This window comes from Pseudorasbora parva, chromosome 5 (assembly GCF_024679245.1).
Source record: "Pseudorasbora parva isolate DD20220531a chromosome 5, ASM2467924v1, whole genome shotgun sequence".
Lineage (NCBI taxonomy): Eukaryota > Metazoa > Chordata > Actinopteri > Cypriniformes > Gobionidae > Pseudorasbora > Pseudorasbora parva.
In genome coordinates this window covers 26,623,059-26,642,388 of record NC_090176.1, presented here as the reverse complement: position 1 = coordinate 26,642,388, position 19,330 = coordinate 26,623,059, and the positions used below count along the sequence as shown (strand labels likewise).

Here is a 19,330-nt window from a genome sequence, read left to right as displayed (position 1 = left end):
CTTAAAACCAGACCTCTAAAGTGTATGTGAATAATAAAAGAATTAAACTATGGGACATGCTTTCTAATTCGTCTAAATTTGTGGCTTCCAGCATGTGAACTTTTCTTCCCTTCATGCTCTGAAAAAGTTGACCTGCATTGAACTGCTATGAAGGTTGAGAATGATCAAATTATAGCTTGTCTATTATTAATCCAAAAATAAGTCAAGTTAATTTTTTTCCTTAACCCATATGCCTCTAAAACATTGTCAGCTTCAGCCCAGGTCTAGTGTTCCCTTCTACTCCAAGGGACATAAATCTGGCCTGCATCACCTCTCAACTTTCCTCAATATTAAAAGTGAAAACGTCATGGCTACAAACAAGCACATAAATATAAAAAGTCACTTCATAAAAGGATATGATTGGGTGGAAGAAAGTTCCAGCTGAGCACTTGATTGGCAAGTGCAAGGTAGCGTTGGAACACACAGGACATCTGAGCGTTGAGGTTCTCCCTCCGACTGAACTCCTGCAGGACCTCCATAGTGAGCATAAAGATCTGCATGAGGTCATCCTCCTGCAACACGCACACGTCAAGAACACAACAGTCAAATTAATGATAGGTATTGGTACAGATTTCCAGATTTAATCCCCGTAAGATTAAATTCAACTTTAACTACAACTATCAACTGCAATAATAACAATAATAAATAATAATAATAATTATAATAATAGTTTACCTTAATATACAAAAATAACTAATAAACTACAAATGATAAATTAAAATGAATTAAAAGATTTGAAAAACAAAATAATAAAAATGCTAAAAATACACACTGTTATTTAAACTTTAAAATTAAGAGAAAAAAATAAAAAATTAAAATAAATCTACTCAAAATATTAAAAGGCACACTACGTCGTTTTTTTACCGCTAGAGGTCGCCTATTGAAAACTCAAATGTCTTCAACTTACAGCTGGTGGAACAGAATCAGGATGGGACGTGAGCAGAAATTGTGTTAATGGATGAGATAATTAACGTTACTGTAGTATGAAGCAGAGCAGGGCTGAGTGCTGTGGGAGCTGAACAAGGCCACTGAAACGATTGCTAGTGATAGACAAGCGTGACAGCAGGTAAACTTTTATTATGCCACAGTCGCTGCTTCTGCTTCTTCCAGTCAAGCACATGTGGGGTAACGCAGCGCTGTTTTATCTAATTATTAGATACATTTGAGTGTGCTGAAAATGATGTAATAAAGCTCCTTTGTGCGTTTGCCCTGCAGCTGCTATAAGACACTGGTTGCTAGCTAGATCGATATTAGAATATCATATTAATAAATGCTGGATTGTTTGTATTGCTAAATGGCAATTCATTTTAAAACATTGTATGATGGAGAAAATGCTGTATTACTATATAACAATTAGTTTTGTCTATAAAAAATCTCCAAACAGTTGTTCCCTTGCCTCATAAAACCTTAAACATATTAAAGTGTCTTTGGTGTTTCCATGGTTTCTACAAAATAAAATCGAGGGTAATGCAGGTATGATGTCATTGATAGAAGACGCAGACACGGTCTGTGTCCTGGTTAAAATGGCCTATTTCTCTGGATTTAAACATTATTGGAAACATTTGGGATAATGTAAGTACACAAGTCAACAAAATATATTACACTTCTCTAGTGGTTTAATCCAACAAAATCATACATATTGTGCCTTTAACAAAAACTATAGTACATCAATGATTCTAATAACGCCGCTGTCACTTTTTCATATTATATTTTTGCTTAGTATTGCAGGTTACCATACAAATGTAACACCCAGCCTGGGGTACACCTACATAGACCTGATATCAAATGGACACAAACAGAATGACTGGGACGGAAGAACAGACCTGAAAGATGCGTTTGCAGCTTCCGTGGAACTCCATACTGAGGCCGATGTTACTGGTCTTATTGGAGCTGGAGAACTCACTCAACAGGGCTGTCAGGATGGAGCAGGCCAGTGTTTGCTGGTAGGACAGATACAGACATGCACAGACACACAACATTATTTGCCGTCAAGCCAAAATGGGTTAAATATTGTAGGAAACGTATCCTACACACTTATTCAAAACGTAAAATATTTATTTCAATCAATATTGGCATTAAATAAATAAAATTTTAAATAAAGGCTAAACATTTTCCAAAGCCTTAATTTTTGTGTATAAAGTGCAAACATAAATAGGCATTTGATTCACCACAGATGGAAACTATTACCTATAACTGAACAAATGTAAAACATTAAACTGATGCGCCATCTGCAGGACACAGTGTGTAATCTATTTTGAAAAAAGAAGTGAATTGCTGTGTAGCAGCCGAGTATGGTGCTTTGCATTTCACCCAGTCAAGCACGCACGCACGTGCGCACGCACACACACAAAGTAGTGAGTATTGAGAACACACACACAGAGCAGTGGGCCGCAATTTTTTTCTTTTAACATTTTTTTAGGAGGACTCAGATAAATTATTTCTTAATGGCACACTGGCAGTCTGTCTTTTTGTTGTTGTCACATACAACACATTAGGTCCACAACTTGTTCTGATCGATTAATTACAGTTTGATATCACAGTAAAATCTCACAGATGATACGCAAGTCTTACCACTGTGGGATTTCCGCTGCTGATGAGCTGGCTGACCTCATGAAAGATGCTCTTACAGTTGATGGATTTGTCGAGAGAGCCTCTCTTCACTATTACTGCTACTGCTAACAGGATCTGCTCTCGAACGTACTTCTGCAGACTGCAGTGAAGCAGAGGGAGATTTACACAATTAAAAGATCAAGAATGAGATGTACACTTTTACTGAGCCAAGCTGAATACAGGCTGAACCAGAGATGGGTTTCAAAACCTATTGAGAGGTACAATCTTATGAATCAGGTTTAAACACACACTTACTTGGGCCTCTGTAAGACGTAGGTGAGGAGGAATGTTCTGAGGGACTCAATGCTGTTCTTCTCCAGAAGGATCCATTCTCTAACCACAGCCTCCATGATAGCTGTGGCTGCCTGGAACAACACATAGTCCACTTTACTAGTCTCTGAGGAGAAAAAAAAGACAACCTTCACTTATTATTATTCTTTATTCATTCTTTTTTTTTTTTGCTCTTCAACATTATTTTACACTGTAAACAAAGTTTAAGATGCTTCTGAAATTCACATAATGGTTAAATGAGTTTAGATGTTAAAAAAGCGTTAAGCGATAAAGCCTGACATACAAAATGAGAGTCATAAAAATCTTTGGTCACACTTTACATTAGGGTGCAATTTTCACTAAAATGAACTATTAACTACGACTTTTTCCTCAAACTCTTAATTACTGCTTATCAATAGTTAGTAAGGTCATTGTTAGGTTTAGATATTGGGTAGGATTAAAGGGTTAGTTCACCAGAAATAGCGACTTATATAGTGATGGGCCGATTTCAAAACAAAGATTTGAACGTTATGAATCAGTGTATCGATTCATGATTCGGATCATCAGTGGACTACTTTGATGATGTTTTTTTTAGCTTTCTGGACATGGACAGGAAAGTGGGCATAGACTGACTATGCTCTGGGACTAAAATATCTTAAACTGTGTTCCAATGATGAACGGAGGTCTTACAGGTGAGGAACAACATTAGGTTGAGTCATTAATGACATCGATTTCATTTTTGGGTGAACTAACCCTTTAAGATGAAATTCTGATAGCTTGTAAGAGAGACATTAAGTTTATTTATTTATTTATTTATTTATTTAATCGGGACAATGCACATTAATGAACAGTAAGCGCGTTTCCATTACCCTTCAAATTGCGCAAATTGAAATTGCGAATTGAAAATACGCCCAATGGAAACGCGGCAATTTCGCAAAAACTCCCATATATCGCAAAAAAGTTTTTACGCTCTCATGAGGTGGTTTTTCAGGCGATTCGAAAAAGGACATTTTCGCAAAACTGCAATGGAAACGTTTTTTTCGCATTTACATGTCACCTGTTGCGGTGACGCATTGCTGCAACATAGGGCCTATATATTCTATTTTCCACTCAATTGTGTCGTAATAACAAGATAATGTAGTTAAAAGGACATATATTTTCTCCTAATAAGGACTACAGGCTATATATACTGTAATTAAGACATATATTCAAGAAATGTATTAAAGCAGAAAGAGCCAGCCTATAGTTTCAGCCTTACTCAAAGGCAGAGGAAACAGGCCAGTTACGCACGCCAATCCATTCCAGACGATCTTAGTTTGCTTCTTATCTAATAAACAGGCAATTAATTGATGAAACATCGATCAAAATAAAAATACAATTTATACAAAACTAAATATATTTTTTAAGAAAGACTTTCTAGAAAATAAAACTCGAAGTGATCAAAATCATGTGACTCCCCATATCTCAAACATATTGCGATTCTTACTCATGCTGCTCACTTTTCATAATCAACATATAAATTAAAATAATAATATTACAGGCTAATGTTTAGGCCTAAACGCAGCCTATTTAGTTTCGTAGTTAGGCTGTTTTCTTTAACCCACGGCCGATAAAAGCGCTGACGGTCTCATTTTTTCCTTCTTCCTTTAAGAGAGATGAAACAATTTACAATACTCTTGTCATTTTTAGCTCTACAGATGAGTTCAAGACATAATTATAAACTATAAACTGTCTATTTTTATTTGTGGACTCGGAGAAATAATTATTTTGCATGTACTCACTCCAAACGCGGTGTCCATTTCAAAAAAATTATTTCGTTTATTAAATGCCAATTTTTTCTTTTCCAAAGCATTTCTAAATTCAGTTCAAATGCCAATCAAACGAAATATCTAGCCAAAATAACGAAAGTGGTAAAAATAAAAATAAAACATTTGAGTTAACATGCAAATTCAAGCATTTCGCTCTTCTCTATATGCGTCAACCTGCCGCGCTTAAAAGTCGATCATTCTTTACAGATGATGGTTCGGTTTGGAGAGAAGACTAGATGGAGTTCTTTATTAAACTCATAAAAGACAATATAGGATTACAGTAATACTGGATTCTAAACACAGAAACGCTACATTATCATGGAGACCTTAAAGCAGATCTGACACACACACACACACACACACACACACACACACACACACACACACACACACACACACACACACACACACACACACACACACACACACACACACACACACACACACCTCATATCCGTGCCGCTTAAGTAACCTAAGGGGCTTTCCTTGCCATTAATGCTTGGATAACATATGTCTCCTTCCAATAAAAATAATGGCTAGTGTGATGGATGGGATATACAAACCTACCAAGTGCCATCGTTTTGGAATGACATATCGCGAGAGGAAAGTAATATGTTTTAGTCGCATAACTGCAGCTATGGAAACGCTGTCATTTCGCAACAGTTTTTTATCGACATTTAAGAAATATCGCAAAAGTTTTTCGCAAATCTGTAATGGAAACGCAGCTAGTCTAACATTACTGTAAAGACTGTAAATGAGCCAGGTTATAGCATAAATGCTAATTTTCACCTGTAGTCCCAAGGCAGGAAAACAACAACATACAAAATAGTACATCACGACAGAATATAACAATATATAAGCAAACAAGAATCACATTAACACACATTCACACAGATTATATTACTTCAGGTAGACTAGTCAAAATGATGACAGAGCTGTGAACTTTTAAGAAATTGTTTAAGATGGGTTTTAAAAGTCAAATAGGTTGGACATTCTCTAATGTTTGTTGGAATACTGTTCCAAAATTTACCTCCTCTGATAGACAGTACATTTTGTCCAAAGGTAGTTTTTCTAAGCGGTATCTCTATATCTCCTCTGAGTAAGGCTCTGGTACAATAACCTCTGTCACGTCTTGGTTTAATGTATGTTGAAAGTGATAGTGGAGCGAGTCCATGAAAAATTTTGTAGATTTTTTGTAGAAAGTTGTAGATTTGTTGTGCAAATAAACACTGCATTTACACTAACTGGCCTTTTACATGATAAAAAAAACATGAACTATCAATCCGACAACAAAAGGCATGCAGTAGATTATGATCAACAGGTTCTTCAGAAAAATAGGTCATGTTAATTTAGAGGCCTTTCAAATTTATGAATCAAATATGAAACAGACTTTATAAGGTTAAGATTCTACCAGAATTTTCACTGAGAAGTCAAGTCAAGTTTTATTTGTGTATCTTTGTAATGTGTTTTCAAAATATATACAACTTAAAATAAATTTGCTGTAAAGATACTTTTAAGACCACATGTAATCAAAACTGGAGTTTTGTAGCTTTTAATCAATTTGTTTTAGTTTTAAAAACATTTATATGCTGGCATACATCTACAAGTTAACAAATTTGGATCTTTAGCCAATATACTTTTAAAATGTATAGTCTGTGATTTATGACAAGACTGGCATGTCACTGGTAACCTCTAAGATGTAGAACCCAAAACAAGGTTTTTCTGTCATTGAAAATATTTTGGCAGACACGAAACTGAATCTTTATTCCCATCTGCCAAAGAACTATTTTATCATTTAATGAGATGATACCAACTAGTCTGCAGTACCGGTACCTGCTGATAAAGGTCTGCTTAACAACGCTCCCATGAGTGTTTGTGTAAGCAAAGAGTGTCAAATGTTTCTATTTAAAACATGTTTGTGCAGCATTGAGCTTTGTAGCCAATCAAAGACACATACAGTCAAACCAAAATTTATTCAGACACCTTCAGCCTTTTCTCACATTATTACAGCTTGTTCGCCATGGTTTAGAAAATGGTAATAAAATATGAAAAGAACTCGAGTTAAACTGTGTCAGAACAAATTCATCTTGATGATATGATAACTTTGATAGAAAGGTATGTAATGGATTTCAATCACCCAATCAGCTGTTAAATTTAAGTACACAATTAGATAATACCAATTTAGGTCAACCAATTACCAAGCAATGCTTCATTTTGTTCAGTCTGTGGTGTACAAGGTCCTATCACTCTTGCGAATCCTTTCATTATAACCACAAAGTATATACAATGTCAAGAAGAGATTTTTGCGAGAGTGCAGCTTTGTTTACCTCTAGTTATCTGAAGTAAATGGCAGCTTCAGTGATTATAACGGCAGTGATCTTTTGCTTGCTTTCTGTACATAATATATATTTTTCATGCTGCTAACAAAGCAATGCAAAGTTTCTGGTGTGACATTCATATTCAAATATCAGATTTAACACGATTGACAGTGATAACCAAAGCAATGGACAGAACAAAACAATCTGAGACTGTATGTAAAATGATCTGGGCATAAAATCTTGAGGTGTAAATGCAAAATAAAAGACCTGCCATTTTTCTATGTAATAGAAATCTGACACATAGTGAGTTTTTACATATAAATGTACAGATCTTAAAGGTGCCCTAGAATGAAAAATGGAATTAACCTTGCCATAGTGAAATAATATGAGTTCAGTACATGGACATCACATACTGTGAGTCTCAAACACCATTGCCTCCTACTTCTTATGTAAATCTCGTAAAACAAAAAATCCATCGGAAAAAAAGTGTTTCTCAACATAAACCCAACCGTGACACAAGCGTTGGGGATCATTTATTTGCACGCCCCTAACATTTGCATCCGTCCAAACAAGCCGAATCTACTGATGGTAAACAAGACACTCGAAGATAGCAAAAACGGCTCTCATGACACATGGTTGAGGTTTATTATAATCGGATACCACAACAAATCGTTTGTTTGTTCTGCCCATTTCAAGCAAGCTTCACTCAGCGTCTTTAACTGAAGAAAGGGGCAATTACAACTATATTCCTGCAAGCAGTAAGTAATTTATCCACTTATTGACTAGCTGTTTAAACAATTTCTGATTGTTAAATTGAAACTTTCTTAGAGACCGCATTAGATGACGCAAGATCCTAGTACAGTAACAATAGGAAAGACCAAGTACCATACAAAACTAAATAGTGTGTCTAATGACAAAGGTTAATATTATTTTGTATTAAAAATAATAATAATAATAATAATGATAATAATAATAATAATAATAATAAAACATAAATTTTATTTATAATGCACTTTATATTAAACAAAATCTCAAAGTGCTAAATACAACCATAGATACCGCTCACTCGATCCTTCTAGCAAACGTCACCTTTTCCACCATACAAGTTAAAACGATAGTCAACGGAGATTGCTGAAATGCAGCTTACTTGTTTATTGGTGTTTTCAGATCATCCGTGCACGAGAAAGAACTTGTGTGCATATGGTTGCCAGATTGGACATGTTTAGGTAAAACACTGGATATCATACAGGGTTTTTTTCACAGAAAAGCTCTATTTGGGGGATTTAATTACTGAAATCTGGCAACTGCACAAACGCGAGCGCCTTTCTCGCGCACGGATGATCTTAAAACACCAATAAACAAGTAAGCTGCATTTTATCAATCTCCATTTGAGATGTTTTGCTTAAAGTTTCATTTTGTCGGTCTGTGTTGTGTCAGGATGGTCAGGACTCACGAGCCGCTTCACTGAACTGCTGTGAGCTGCTGAATTAAGCCAGAGCAGAGCACAATATTAATATTCATGACTCTTCCAAATAAGACAAAAACAGAGCATTACATCCTAGGGACAATATATAGGGACCTGTAAAACTGTATCTGGACAATTTTTGCCCTTAAATAAGCCACATACCCTCTATGTAGATATCAGAGAACAATGTAACATATTGTTTCAAATCATTCTAGGGCACCTTTAAAATTAGGGCTGTAACAACTAATCAATAATGAAAATAATCGATAATGATTTTCATTAATCATTCGCTTTCTGTTTGCAAATCTTCCACCAGTCACGTTAAATTACAGCACTGAAGAAACGATAAACCACGATAAAATGTACTGACGGTTAGTTTCCGATATAATTTAAAATTTGAAGAAGAATGACAGAAGGCAGTGACAGAACTAGGAGATTTTCCAGCCTTCTAAAAGGACCAAACCTGAGGTATGGTCATATTTTGGCTTTTACAAAAGTCCTGAGGGAAAATTGATCGAAGATGCTCTAGTCAACTAGCCTGACAAGCTAGACCCACATCAAGATGTTTGGTCTGGAAACTCACCATTGACAGAGCTCAATCCGAGGGGCAGATTGAACAACTGACTGTCAAAGTGCAACATGGCTAAAAATTTAACATCAGTGCAAGAATAAAATCTATGCAACTTAAATTAAATATTCAGGAGTCAGGATTAGGTTTACCACCATCAAACAAACCAAATGTGGGACAATGTGAGAAATGTTAGCCACACTAAAACAACCTGAAACTGTTATAAGTTAATAAAAAAACTTTAGTATTCTGCCTTTCAAGTCAAAACTATTTTGTTCTTTAGTCCCTACCAGAAAACACATTACATCACAATGTAACATAACATGTCTTTATTTTACATGTAATTTAAATTCAACATCACTGAGCCCAAAGGCAGCAGGCATCATGCAGATAAACTATTTTAGACAGAGTTCTGACCAAGTCCAACTAAAACCCAACAAAATAAATAATGAACAAATAAAATATAAATCAACACGAAATTAGTTCATTGTCAGTCTTATATATTCATTTATATTATATTATTAACAATATAACCAATTTACCGAATTATCCAGTAGTTTTCTGTACAAATGCATTTATTAATATGATAATTAAAAACTAAATGGAAATGTGGGACATTTTTTCAATATGCAACGTGCGGGACAAGGGGTGAAAATGCTGTAGCCTACGGTACATGCAAAGCAGGACGGGTGGTCACTCTAGTAATGATTAGTCTGAAATGCAGGTTAAACTCACAGTACATGCAGTGATGGAGCGCAGCATTCTGAACAGAACCGCCGTGAGTATCATGAGCTGCTCGCGTGAACGGTGCAGGCGCTTTACTTGCCTATTTATTTTCATTTAGAATGGTTTCGTTTAAAAGTGGACATTTCAAGCTTTCTATAGCCTACACATGATATATCATGTCTGTGAGGCAAGTAGCCTGCTGAGTTTTGGTTTATTTACAATGTTGTTTTACCGCTGATCAGCTCATATGAGTGAAGCACGTCTGCAAGCTGAGCTTCCGCACACCGCTCAGCTCTGCTCGTTCTCGCCAGTCATCAGATTAGCCCCGCCCACCGACTCTATACATGATGTGATTGGCCTGACCAGAGTTTGTTTTTTAACAGCTCAGAACTGTTGCTAGACGACAAATCGCGGCAGATTAGATTTGCTGCCACTAGGGTGCGTATAGATTCCTAGGCTAGTGGGTAATATCATTTTAATGTAGGGATTTACTTATGCTAAGTAACTTATTTTTGCAAATAATGTAGGACACACCAGATACACCCTAACGGAATTAAAGGAACACTCCCCTTTTTAAAAAATAGGCTCATTTTCTAAGTCCCTTACTGTGCGTTCACACCGCCGGTGGTGAGAGCGGCAAGGTGGCCGGAAGCCATTAATTTTCAATGGGAGCCGGGCGGCGAGCTCCGGCAAGAGCGCCGTGGCGCGTCTTGGACGATTTGGGGGTCGAGGAGAGTTGAAATCAGCTCAACTTTATGGTAATGAGCTATGACGCGGTTCGGCGGCAACCAATTGGAATGTAGAATGATGTAGAGTGATGTAGATGACAGGGTGCATGTTAACTGAATGACAGAGTCACACTCTCTCTGTCTTCATATTTCATTCACATATTAGGGACCATTTTTCCTTCAATTTTGACTCTTCTCTGACTCACTAGTTTGAAACTGCTCCCCTTGTCCCTTCTGCCCCAGGCTGTTCAGCCACACTTTCTATTTCACATTTCAAAAGTTTGTCTTTAGTGTAACTGTTATTCCGGTTCAAATAGATACAGTTCAGAATCTGCACCAAAGTAAATATCTTCTGAATCGTCTCTCACAAACATCTCCATGGTTACAAGGCACGCTCTCTGTGCAAGCAGATTGTCACGCTGGTTATATTGACTAGAGCTGCAACAAACTATTATTTTGATATTCGACTAATCTACCAATTATTAGAACGATTAATCGACTTATCGTCGATTGTTGTCATCATCGTTGACGACTAATCAGTACGTTTTGAACAATTATTCAATTAAAACATTGAGATATACATATTCTAACTATAATATAAAAAATATATAAAAATAACTTTAGCTTTTAGAAATGGTTGTTTTAATGAACTTTGAACCAACTAAACAGTTAATTCTCTTTAAGTTCTCAGATTTCTGTCCAACTCAAAATCACACACAGATGCTTTCTACAAATTGTTTAAATATTCTCTTCTCTTCCAGTTGAAAAATAAAACATTAAAAAATCCTCTGACTGCTTAAATGGGACATTTACTTCAGGACACAAAGAATGGTAAAATATTAATTTGCAAACAATTATTACAAGTATACAAATTACAATCTTTTTTACATGACAATTGAGCTGACAGATTCTCATTCACCTTTTAATTAACAGTATGAAACCATAAGTGACATGAATGATCCCATCTCCTTTTGTAAATCTTCATGCATATGAAACAAAATACAGGCAAGTGATAAGACTATAATACCTAATAGTGTTACAATAAGGACTCCTAAACTTGATCAAGCTTTATTCTATCCAAAATAAATCACATTACTGTAATAATTATTTATACTTTAATCATTATTATTCATATTTAATAACAATTAATTAAATAAATAAATAATTATTTAAATATTAGTAGTAGTATTGCCTTCACTAATAAAGAGATTTTCCACTAATTAGTTAGCTTCAGCTGGAGAACTCTCCTCTCACCGGCTCCTCTTGTGCTGGGATGTTTCAAGTGTTAAAATCTAGTTGCCCCTTGCATGTATTGCACACAACCACACTCTTGGTTCGTAGTTTTGTGAAACTTTCCCACACTTTTCCAGATCGTGTTCGTTTGCACTCTGTCATAATATGTGCTGTTTTCTTCTACCGCAAACACATTTGTAAGGGCTGCATTACACTCTCAAAACAATGGTTAATTTGTGGTTACCATTAGATAAATACAATAGCCCTGTTATTTATTTATTTATTAATATTATTTTTGTTTGTTTTATTCATTGTAAAACCATGGTTCATTTTTGTAATGGTGATATATTCACTATGTGTGCTCATAGCACTCAGCTGACGTGTTTGTTTGAAGGACAGCATTGGACAGGATGTGGAATAGTGTTGTCAATAAAATAAAAAATAATACAAAATTATTCGAAAAAATAATCGACCAACTAATCGATTATCAAAATAATCGTTAGTTGCAGCCCTAATTAAAATGTAGTACAGTAATAGTAATTAAATGTCAAATGTTTTTATGTTTTATAATCTTTCCTGACTGTGGGTATTTTATTTCATGGATAAATATGATAAATTAATATTTATTATTAATATAAAAGGTTTTTTTATGCATTAACTCTCTGCCACCACCAACGACCTCAACCGTTTTAGACCTCAACAAGTTCTCAACACAGTAAAGCCAGTACTAGTTGCAGTGTCTGTCAGATCTGAGTGCTGAGACTCACCGAGGATGTGTTTGCAGACGGCAAAGGGGGATTTAGACTTCCTGAAGGACAGGAATATGTGCTCTGCATGCTGCCTCTGTTCTGTGCTGACCATGGACGGCGGTGCCTGTGAACACATTCATAGGAGGGGTTAAACATTTGTGTGCTTGAACAGTGTACACCAAAAGGTCAAGTCAAGTCAAGTCAAGTCAGGTTTATTTGTACAGAAACCTGCACAGAAAACCTGTATAGAAAAAGCAGATATGCATCATTACTTTGATAGACAATTACTTGTAAGATTTTAGTCAAAACATTCACAACCAAGTATTTTAACAAAATTTAGATCCAAGTATTTAAAAAATATCTGAATACAATGATTACAAAGTCATTTATGCTTATCAAGACTGCGTTTCTTGACACTGTGAAAAATATTAAGACAGTATGCAGAACTGTAGTCTTCATTGTCACATGATCCTTCAGAAATCATGTCTTATTATCAATGTTCCAAACATTAATACATGTTTTCATCCTAAAAGAACAACATTTATTTGAAAAAGAAATCTTTTGTAAGATCTTAAATGTCTTTACTGTCATTTTTGGTCTATTTAATGAATCTTTGGTAAATAAAGTATTAAATAAATTAAATAAACCTTACTGAGCCCAAACATTTGAACGATGGTGAATATTATATTTATTTACTTTTGTATGAGTTCTTTAGTGTTAAACAAATGAGAAATACTACACCAGGCTAAACAATAAGCATTTCATTACGATCGTAACAGGTCACTGATAAGATGGTCAAAAAAGCCTCCAACATTGATGACAGAACACAAGCAGCCTGTTGCCAGTGATGATTAAAGAAGCAACACACAAAACACATGAACACACCCAGTCTGGGCTGTGAACACATCACTCACTTGAGTCATAACATTAAACATCACATTCCATTCCTAATTACAGCACAGCAGTCATCCACCTCATAGTAACCAGACTAGAGAGAAGAGGACATAATTTAATTCATGCGCACACAGAGATCCCCTGATGCGCTTCATCAGGCACATAAAATGAACAAGCTGCAGAACAGAAACATTTTCCATGCACAGATCAACCCTTTACAGCATGAGAGAGCAACAGGACATTATGTCAGAATCAACAACTAATGCAAACCTCTAGTCTTGAGTACAACCAGAAGGCATTGGAAAAATGTGCCACTTTCCTAAGCCACATGGCTAACACACAAATATCAAATCCCATTTGATGACTATCAGCCAGTTGAAGACTATCAGCCTAAGCTACAAGAACAACAGTGATTACACCCAATCAACTCTTGTGAATCCTGCAGGCTTCATTTGCTCCACGGTCTCAATCCGGTCTGATGCCATGGAAACATTAACATGAACAGTGGTCCACAACAGGTGGCCTATAGCTGTACTGCAGTACACTTGCTATTGTTTGATAACAAAAACAATTCAAATGTAAATTAAATAGGGGTGCGCGATATTGAACAAAAATGCGATATGCAATACCTTGTTAAATAATGCGATATTTGATATGCGATACACTATTGCTATACAGGTCCTTCTCAAAAAATTAGCATATGAGATAAAAGTTAATAATTTTCCATAATGTAATGATACAAATTAAACTTTCATATATTTTAGATTCACTGCACACCAACTGAAATATTTCAGGTCTTTTATTGTTTTAATACTGATGATTTTGGCATACAGCTCATGAAAACCCAAAATTCCTATCTCAAAAAATTAGCCATTTATGTCACAATTCACGTTTCAGTGTGTGTGCCAGACAGCACAAAACTGCAAGTTATTGTTTTTCGCAAATGATTGCGTTTAATAACTATTTTTAACGTCAAGAAAGTCACATTTTCACAATGTTGAAGTAGCCTATTAAAATCATTCAGATATTCCATACCGTTGCGATATGCATATTGAGATATGTACATTTGCGATATTTTGATAATTTCGATATATTGCACAGCCCTAAAATTAAACAAATAAATTTAACTATGTTACTAAATGTGTCAATGTCTCTCCTACATTAAAAATGTATTTATTTATTTGTTTTTATTTACTGGATTTTCAAGGTAAGCATCATAATGGTTATAAATGCATTAATATTTGTATATTTGCATAAATATAAGTTTTATTGAACATAGATAGGGCAACAGAGTTTGTGTGAAAATAAATCATAAAATAACTTTGTTTGTTTAAAAATTATATAAAATGTGTGGGGTGAAAGGCCCACCTTGCCACCTCATACATGGGGTAAAAGGCTATTTGGCCTCTTTTTGAGTGTGCCTGTGAGTCTACGCGCTGATATGAGCAAATATCCAGTCATATGCACTAAATTAGTGGGTGATTAGCCACGTTTTAAACATAGACAGTCCTTGCCGGTTAAACATTTAATTCGCATTTTACATGCGCTGATCGCCCGCACCTGTCAAACACATGTGCTAACTGGATTTAGTACTCTTACTGCGCTAATACTGTCAAATACACAAAAGGTTAACATATACAAACACAGTCGGTTATAAAGAGAAAGTAAAATTGCGCGTTTGTATTTGGGTGATTGCGAACACTGGTCCTTAAAGGGAGAGCTCACCTCTAAAATTATGTAGATAAAACAGCTAAACAAAAAGAGAAAAATCACTCACTGCTCTTGAATAGAGTATGTACAGTAGCTGTCAATCAATGTATATTGCATATTGAAGACTGTGTAGTTTTAATTTCAGCCTACATTTATTAATTCAATTTCATAGGCCTATTTAAATGCTAGGCCTACTGTACATCTCTGAGCTGCCACTGTAAATCATATATATATATATTTATTTTATATTATACAACAGGAATGTGTACAGGTTTTTTTTTAAAGTTAAGTTTAAGTAAGTTTTTTTCAAGTCTTTAAGTAAAATAAAGATAGAGTATTACAATATAAACATTTTCTTCTTAACCTTTCTGTTGCCTAAGAATAGAATAGCAAAAAAAACGAACCAAACCGAAAAACCATGGTTAAAAACCTGAGGTATGTATTGAACCGTGGACTAGCTGTATTGTTGCATCCCTAATGCATAATAAACCTCACACAATCGCATCGAGGATCAGCTAAATTTCCACAACGTCACCAAAATGTTTTTAATAGTTACATTTATTTCATGGTACTATGCTCATGTTATTAAAGGTAAGAATAAAATGTAACACTAAATTTGACACAATATCCACCAATCTGTGCGGACTGAAAAACACTGAAACCCCAAACCCATCATGAAAAACTCGCATATTTGAAAAAAAAGCATATGTAAAAAAAGTCATGGTCCATTGTCCTTTTAAATTAGTTCAACATGGCAGACATAGCAGTTCCTGTTCCTTTCCTTATATTTTTGTTTTATTTAATGTTTCTGGTCACCAGCCTATCTGCCTACTGTGTATTTCAGGTTTTCAGCATATTTATTAACTGTAAATACCAAGTTGTGCAACAAATTAAGGCTATAACAAGCTAATCTACTTATTTAATTTGCTCTCTCAGAATGACATTCACTTTTAACCAAGCTGACGCACAAGTCACAGTCAGATGCTGCTAAGATGGGTCAGTGTGTGTTTTTTATTTTATTAAAATTATCATTCATCTGCATTTCATTTAAGGTTTTAACACATTCAACTTCATGCAGATACTGAAGGGAGTTTTTAAAGGTTGTTTGAACCCTGGTAGACAAAAACCAACAGCCCAATGAGCCCATTCATTCCTAAAACTTCTGACAGGCATGTGTGGCTCATTCCAAAGCCTCTTATTTAACATCATCCACATCCCAATGTCATTTAATCACATAGTGATGTTCAGTATGATCACAAAGATCTAATGATGAAACCCTTTAAGAAAACAGGCAGCAAAAGGATCCTGTCATGAATATGGAAAATTATTCAACACTGCGACAGGTTGGCATTTGTTATTTGAGCAGGCTGGTATGAACGTATGAAACAAGCAACTGCTAAATTCAAAAGAAATATAGCATTAGCTAATTATATCAGGATGTAATCAGCATTTTTATCTGAGGGATTTGCAAATAGCATGTTTATATGAATGTTTTTACCCAAGACTTTTAATTAATTCTAGCCATCTTGAATTTGATCTGCTGACAGTCTCAGTTATCCTCACACATTAGCATTGAAATCAATTCATCAATGTATTGATTTAATACTGTGATGAAAGTGTAGTGATACACTTTGATATACCTACTACTATCTAGCTCACTTTAGTCTGCATAAGCATGACTGCAGTGACATCAGTGAGTCCGACTGATGATCAGGGCTCTACAGCAACAAATCAATACCTGATGTCCACTGTTACAGTCTGACCTTTCTGCTATATGAAAACTAACCATGACAAACCCTGGCTTCAAAACTACTAATCTAACTCAGTTCAGTGGTAGACATGGTCAGGCTTCAGGCTAGATGAATGGAGAGAATTATCAAAAGATTTATAAAACTTTTTTTTTTTTAAACTATGAATAATACTTAAGATATTAGGGAATTCCTACTATAAAGATCTGAATAACAGCCCTTATTAAAGATTAAAGTTGATGGCAGTAAAAAAAAATGTGTTTTAAGTATTTTAGTGATTTTGAGGAAAAAAAATATATATATATATTATATATATTTTTTTTTTTTCAGTTCAAAAGTTGGGAGTCAGTATGATTTTTTTTTTAAATAAATTCATATTTTTATACAAAAATTATGCATTTAATTGATCATAATTGACAGTAAAGTTTCCATTTTTCTTGTTCCTATTTCACATAAAAAACTGATGTGAAATTCGTAAATATTTTCCACAAAAATATTAAACAAAAACGGTTTAAACATTGACAATAATATGAAATTACCAGCAAATTAGCATTAGACTGATTTCTGAAAAATCATAAACATTGAAGACTGGTGTAATGATTTACCTTCACAGGGCCAAATTACAATACATTTATGTCACAATACACGATATTAAAAATGTTACTATATTTTGATCAAATAAAAAAATAAAATAAAATGTTTTGCCACCCCAAACTTTTGAACAAGTTTAAATATTTTTTTTTTCTACAGAGACCTCAGAGTATTTACATTGCCACTAAAACAGTATGAAAACTATTCAAGAGGACAGAAGTTTGAGATTCTCGCTCGCTAACTATCTAATTTAAACAGAAGTGAAAGCTGTTCCTGGTGTTCATTTCCAAAATTCACCCACAAGCTTGTCCATTGATAATGCACTCTCTTTATATTAATTGTTTTTATATGTGTAAATGTTTTATGTGAAATTGAGATCAAAACAATGGACTAAAAGCTGCACAGACTATTACAACCAAACTGATCCAACAAAAAACACATTTTCACAAGTACTTTACTTATGAATGAGACTGCCATGAGATTTTAACAACGCGGTAACACAACCACAAACACTGCTCAATTGGTGTTATTCTGTCCCTATTATGCCCAGAAATGCCATCTAGACAGGTAACCAGGTTTTAGACACTGCTAATGAATTACACAGGCCATCATCTAGCTACACATGTCCTGCTCTCAACTTTCAGCTAGCTCACTGTGTAAATAGTCAACTCTTTTAACGGCAGAAATTGAAGGATATTGTATTGTTATGAGACACACAATAAGCTAAAAGTTTCTCTAGTTTGTCTATGGTCTCCTGAAGCTTTGCTAAACATGTGCTTGACCAAACATGCGGCTGAATCAACAGCGTGTGTAACTACAGCAGCTGATGGAGAAACTCCAGCACACACTTCGACTCATTCAGCGCGCTTTTACAAGGCAGGAGGACCAAACTAGGCCTCTGAGACTCAGCACCTGAGCTCACAGCGATCGTTATATACATTGACTGTGTCACCAGAATGGTGCTATAATCGTAATGATGAAGATGATGATGAAGGTGATGGTGGCTGCGCTGGGCTTCTGCGGGATGGAGTGAGTCGAGCACTGCGCCACGCACCGCTCCGCGTTTATCGAGACTTTCCCCGCTAACTGACGAACAGCAAGACCCCCTCAGAGTGAACCCCCACACAGAGCTAACAGCACACTGACAGAGATGTGAAAACAGCGGCGAAATGCTCACCATTAAAACTTTGGCAGCGCTTTCCAGCTGTGAAATCACTTCTGGTGCACCGACCGCCGCCATCATGGTCGTTCTTCAGTGACGCGCCATGCACTGCATTGTGGGATTAAGCAGCACTTCGGGCCAGTGAGTTTACGGGCACTTTTTGGCATACCGTTCTGATGCCCCCTTAAACGTTATGTAATACATTATATGACACTGGATGTTATACCTTTCGCTTCATTCTGTTGTAACTAAAGTAATATAAGACTTTTGTATTATTAATTCACGGTTTGTTTGTTGTTTCCATTTTAAGGGATTTTCATTTTTTCTGGACACACTTGAACCTCTGGAAAGCACTATCAATTTCTGAAAGAACATTTTTGTTTTTGTCTTCCTAGGCAACGCATGTAAAAAAAAAAAATACTGCTTTAACATATTGAGTGAACATATAACATTATATATATAAATCCCAATTAAGTGAACATGTGTATTTCTATTAGGCTATTTGGATAGCTCAATGAAACCACTACATGGCTTCTAGAAAAGATTTTAAAAAGTTTAGTTTTATGTATACACGTATGAGTACTTTTATTTAATGTAACCATAACTTGATATAAAATGAAAAAGGGGAATTTTCATACATAATCGGAAATGTAACCAGATCTATTCAGATTTATGTAACCATTGGTCTCTCTCTCTCATATAAATCTTGAA

The 19,330-nt window shown here is 35.2% G+C and overlaps 1 protein-coding gene across 1 annotated transcript in view; it reads right to left on the bottom strand.

The window, feature by feature from the left end:
• xpo4 (exportin 4) overlaps window positions 1-18,781 on the bottom strand; it is a 45,009-nt gene extending 26,228 nt beyond the window's left edge. Inside the window, exons 1-6 of the mRNA XM_067443638.1 lie at window positions 18,635-18,781; window positions 12,533-12,638; window positions 2,905-3,046; window positions 2,611-2,749; window positions 1,863-1,979; window positions 399-551 (exon numbers count right to left, since the gene is read on the bottom strand). Coding sequence (XP_067299739.1) covers window positions 399-551; window positions 1,863-1,979; window positions 2,611-2,749; window positions 2,905-3,046; window positions 12,533-12,638; window positions 18,635-18,700 — 723 coding nt within the window. The 5' untranslated portion in view covers window positions 18,701-18,781. The remainder of the gene's footprint in view (window positions 1-398; window positions 552-1,862; window positions 1,980-2,610; window positions 2,750-2,904; window positions 3,047-12,532; window positions 12,639-18,634) is intronic.
• Between the last annotated feature and the right edge of the window lie 549 nt (window positions 18,782-19,330).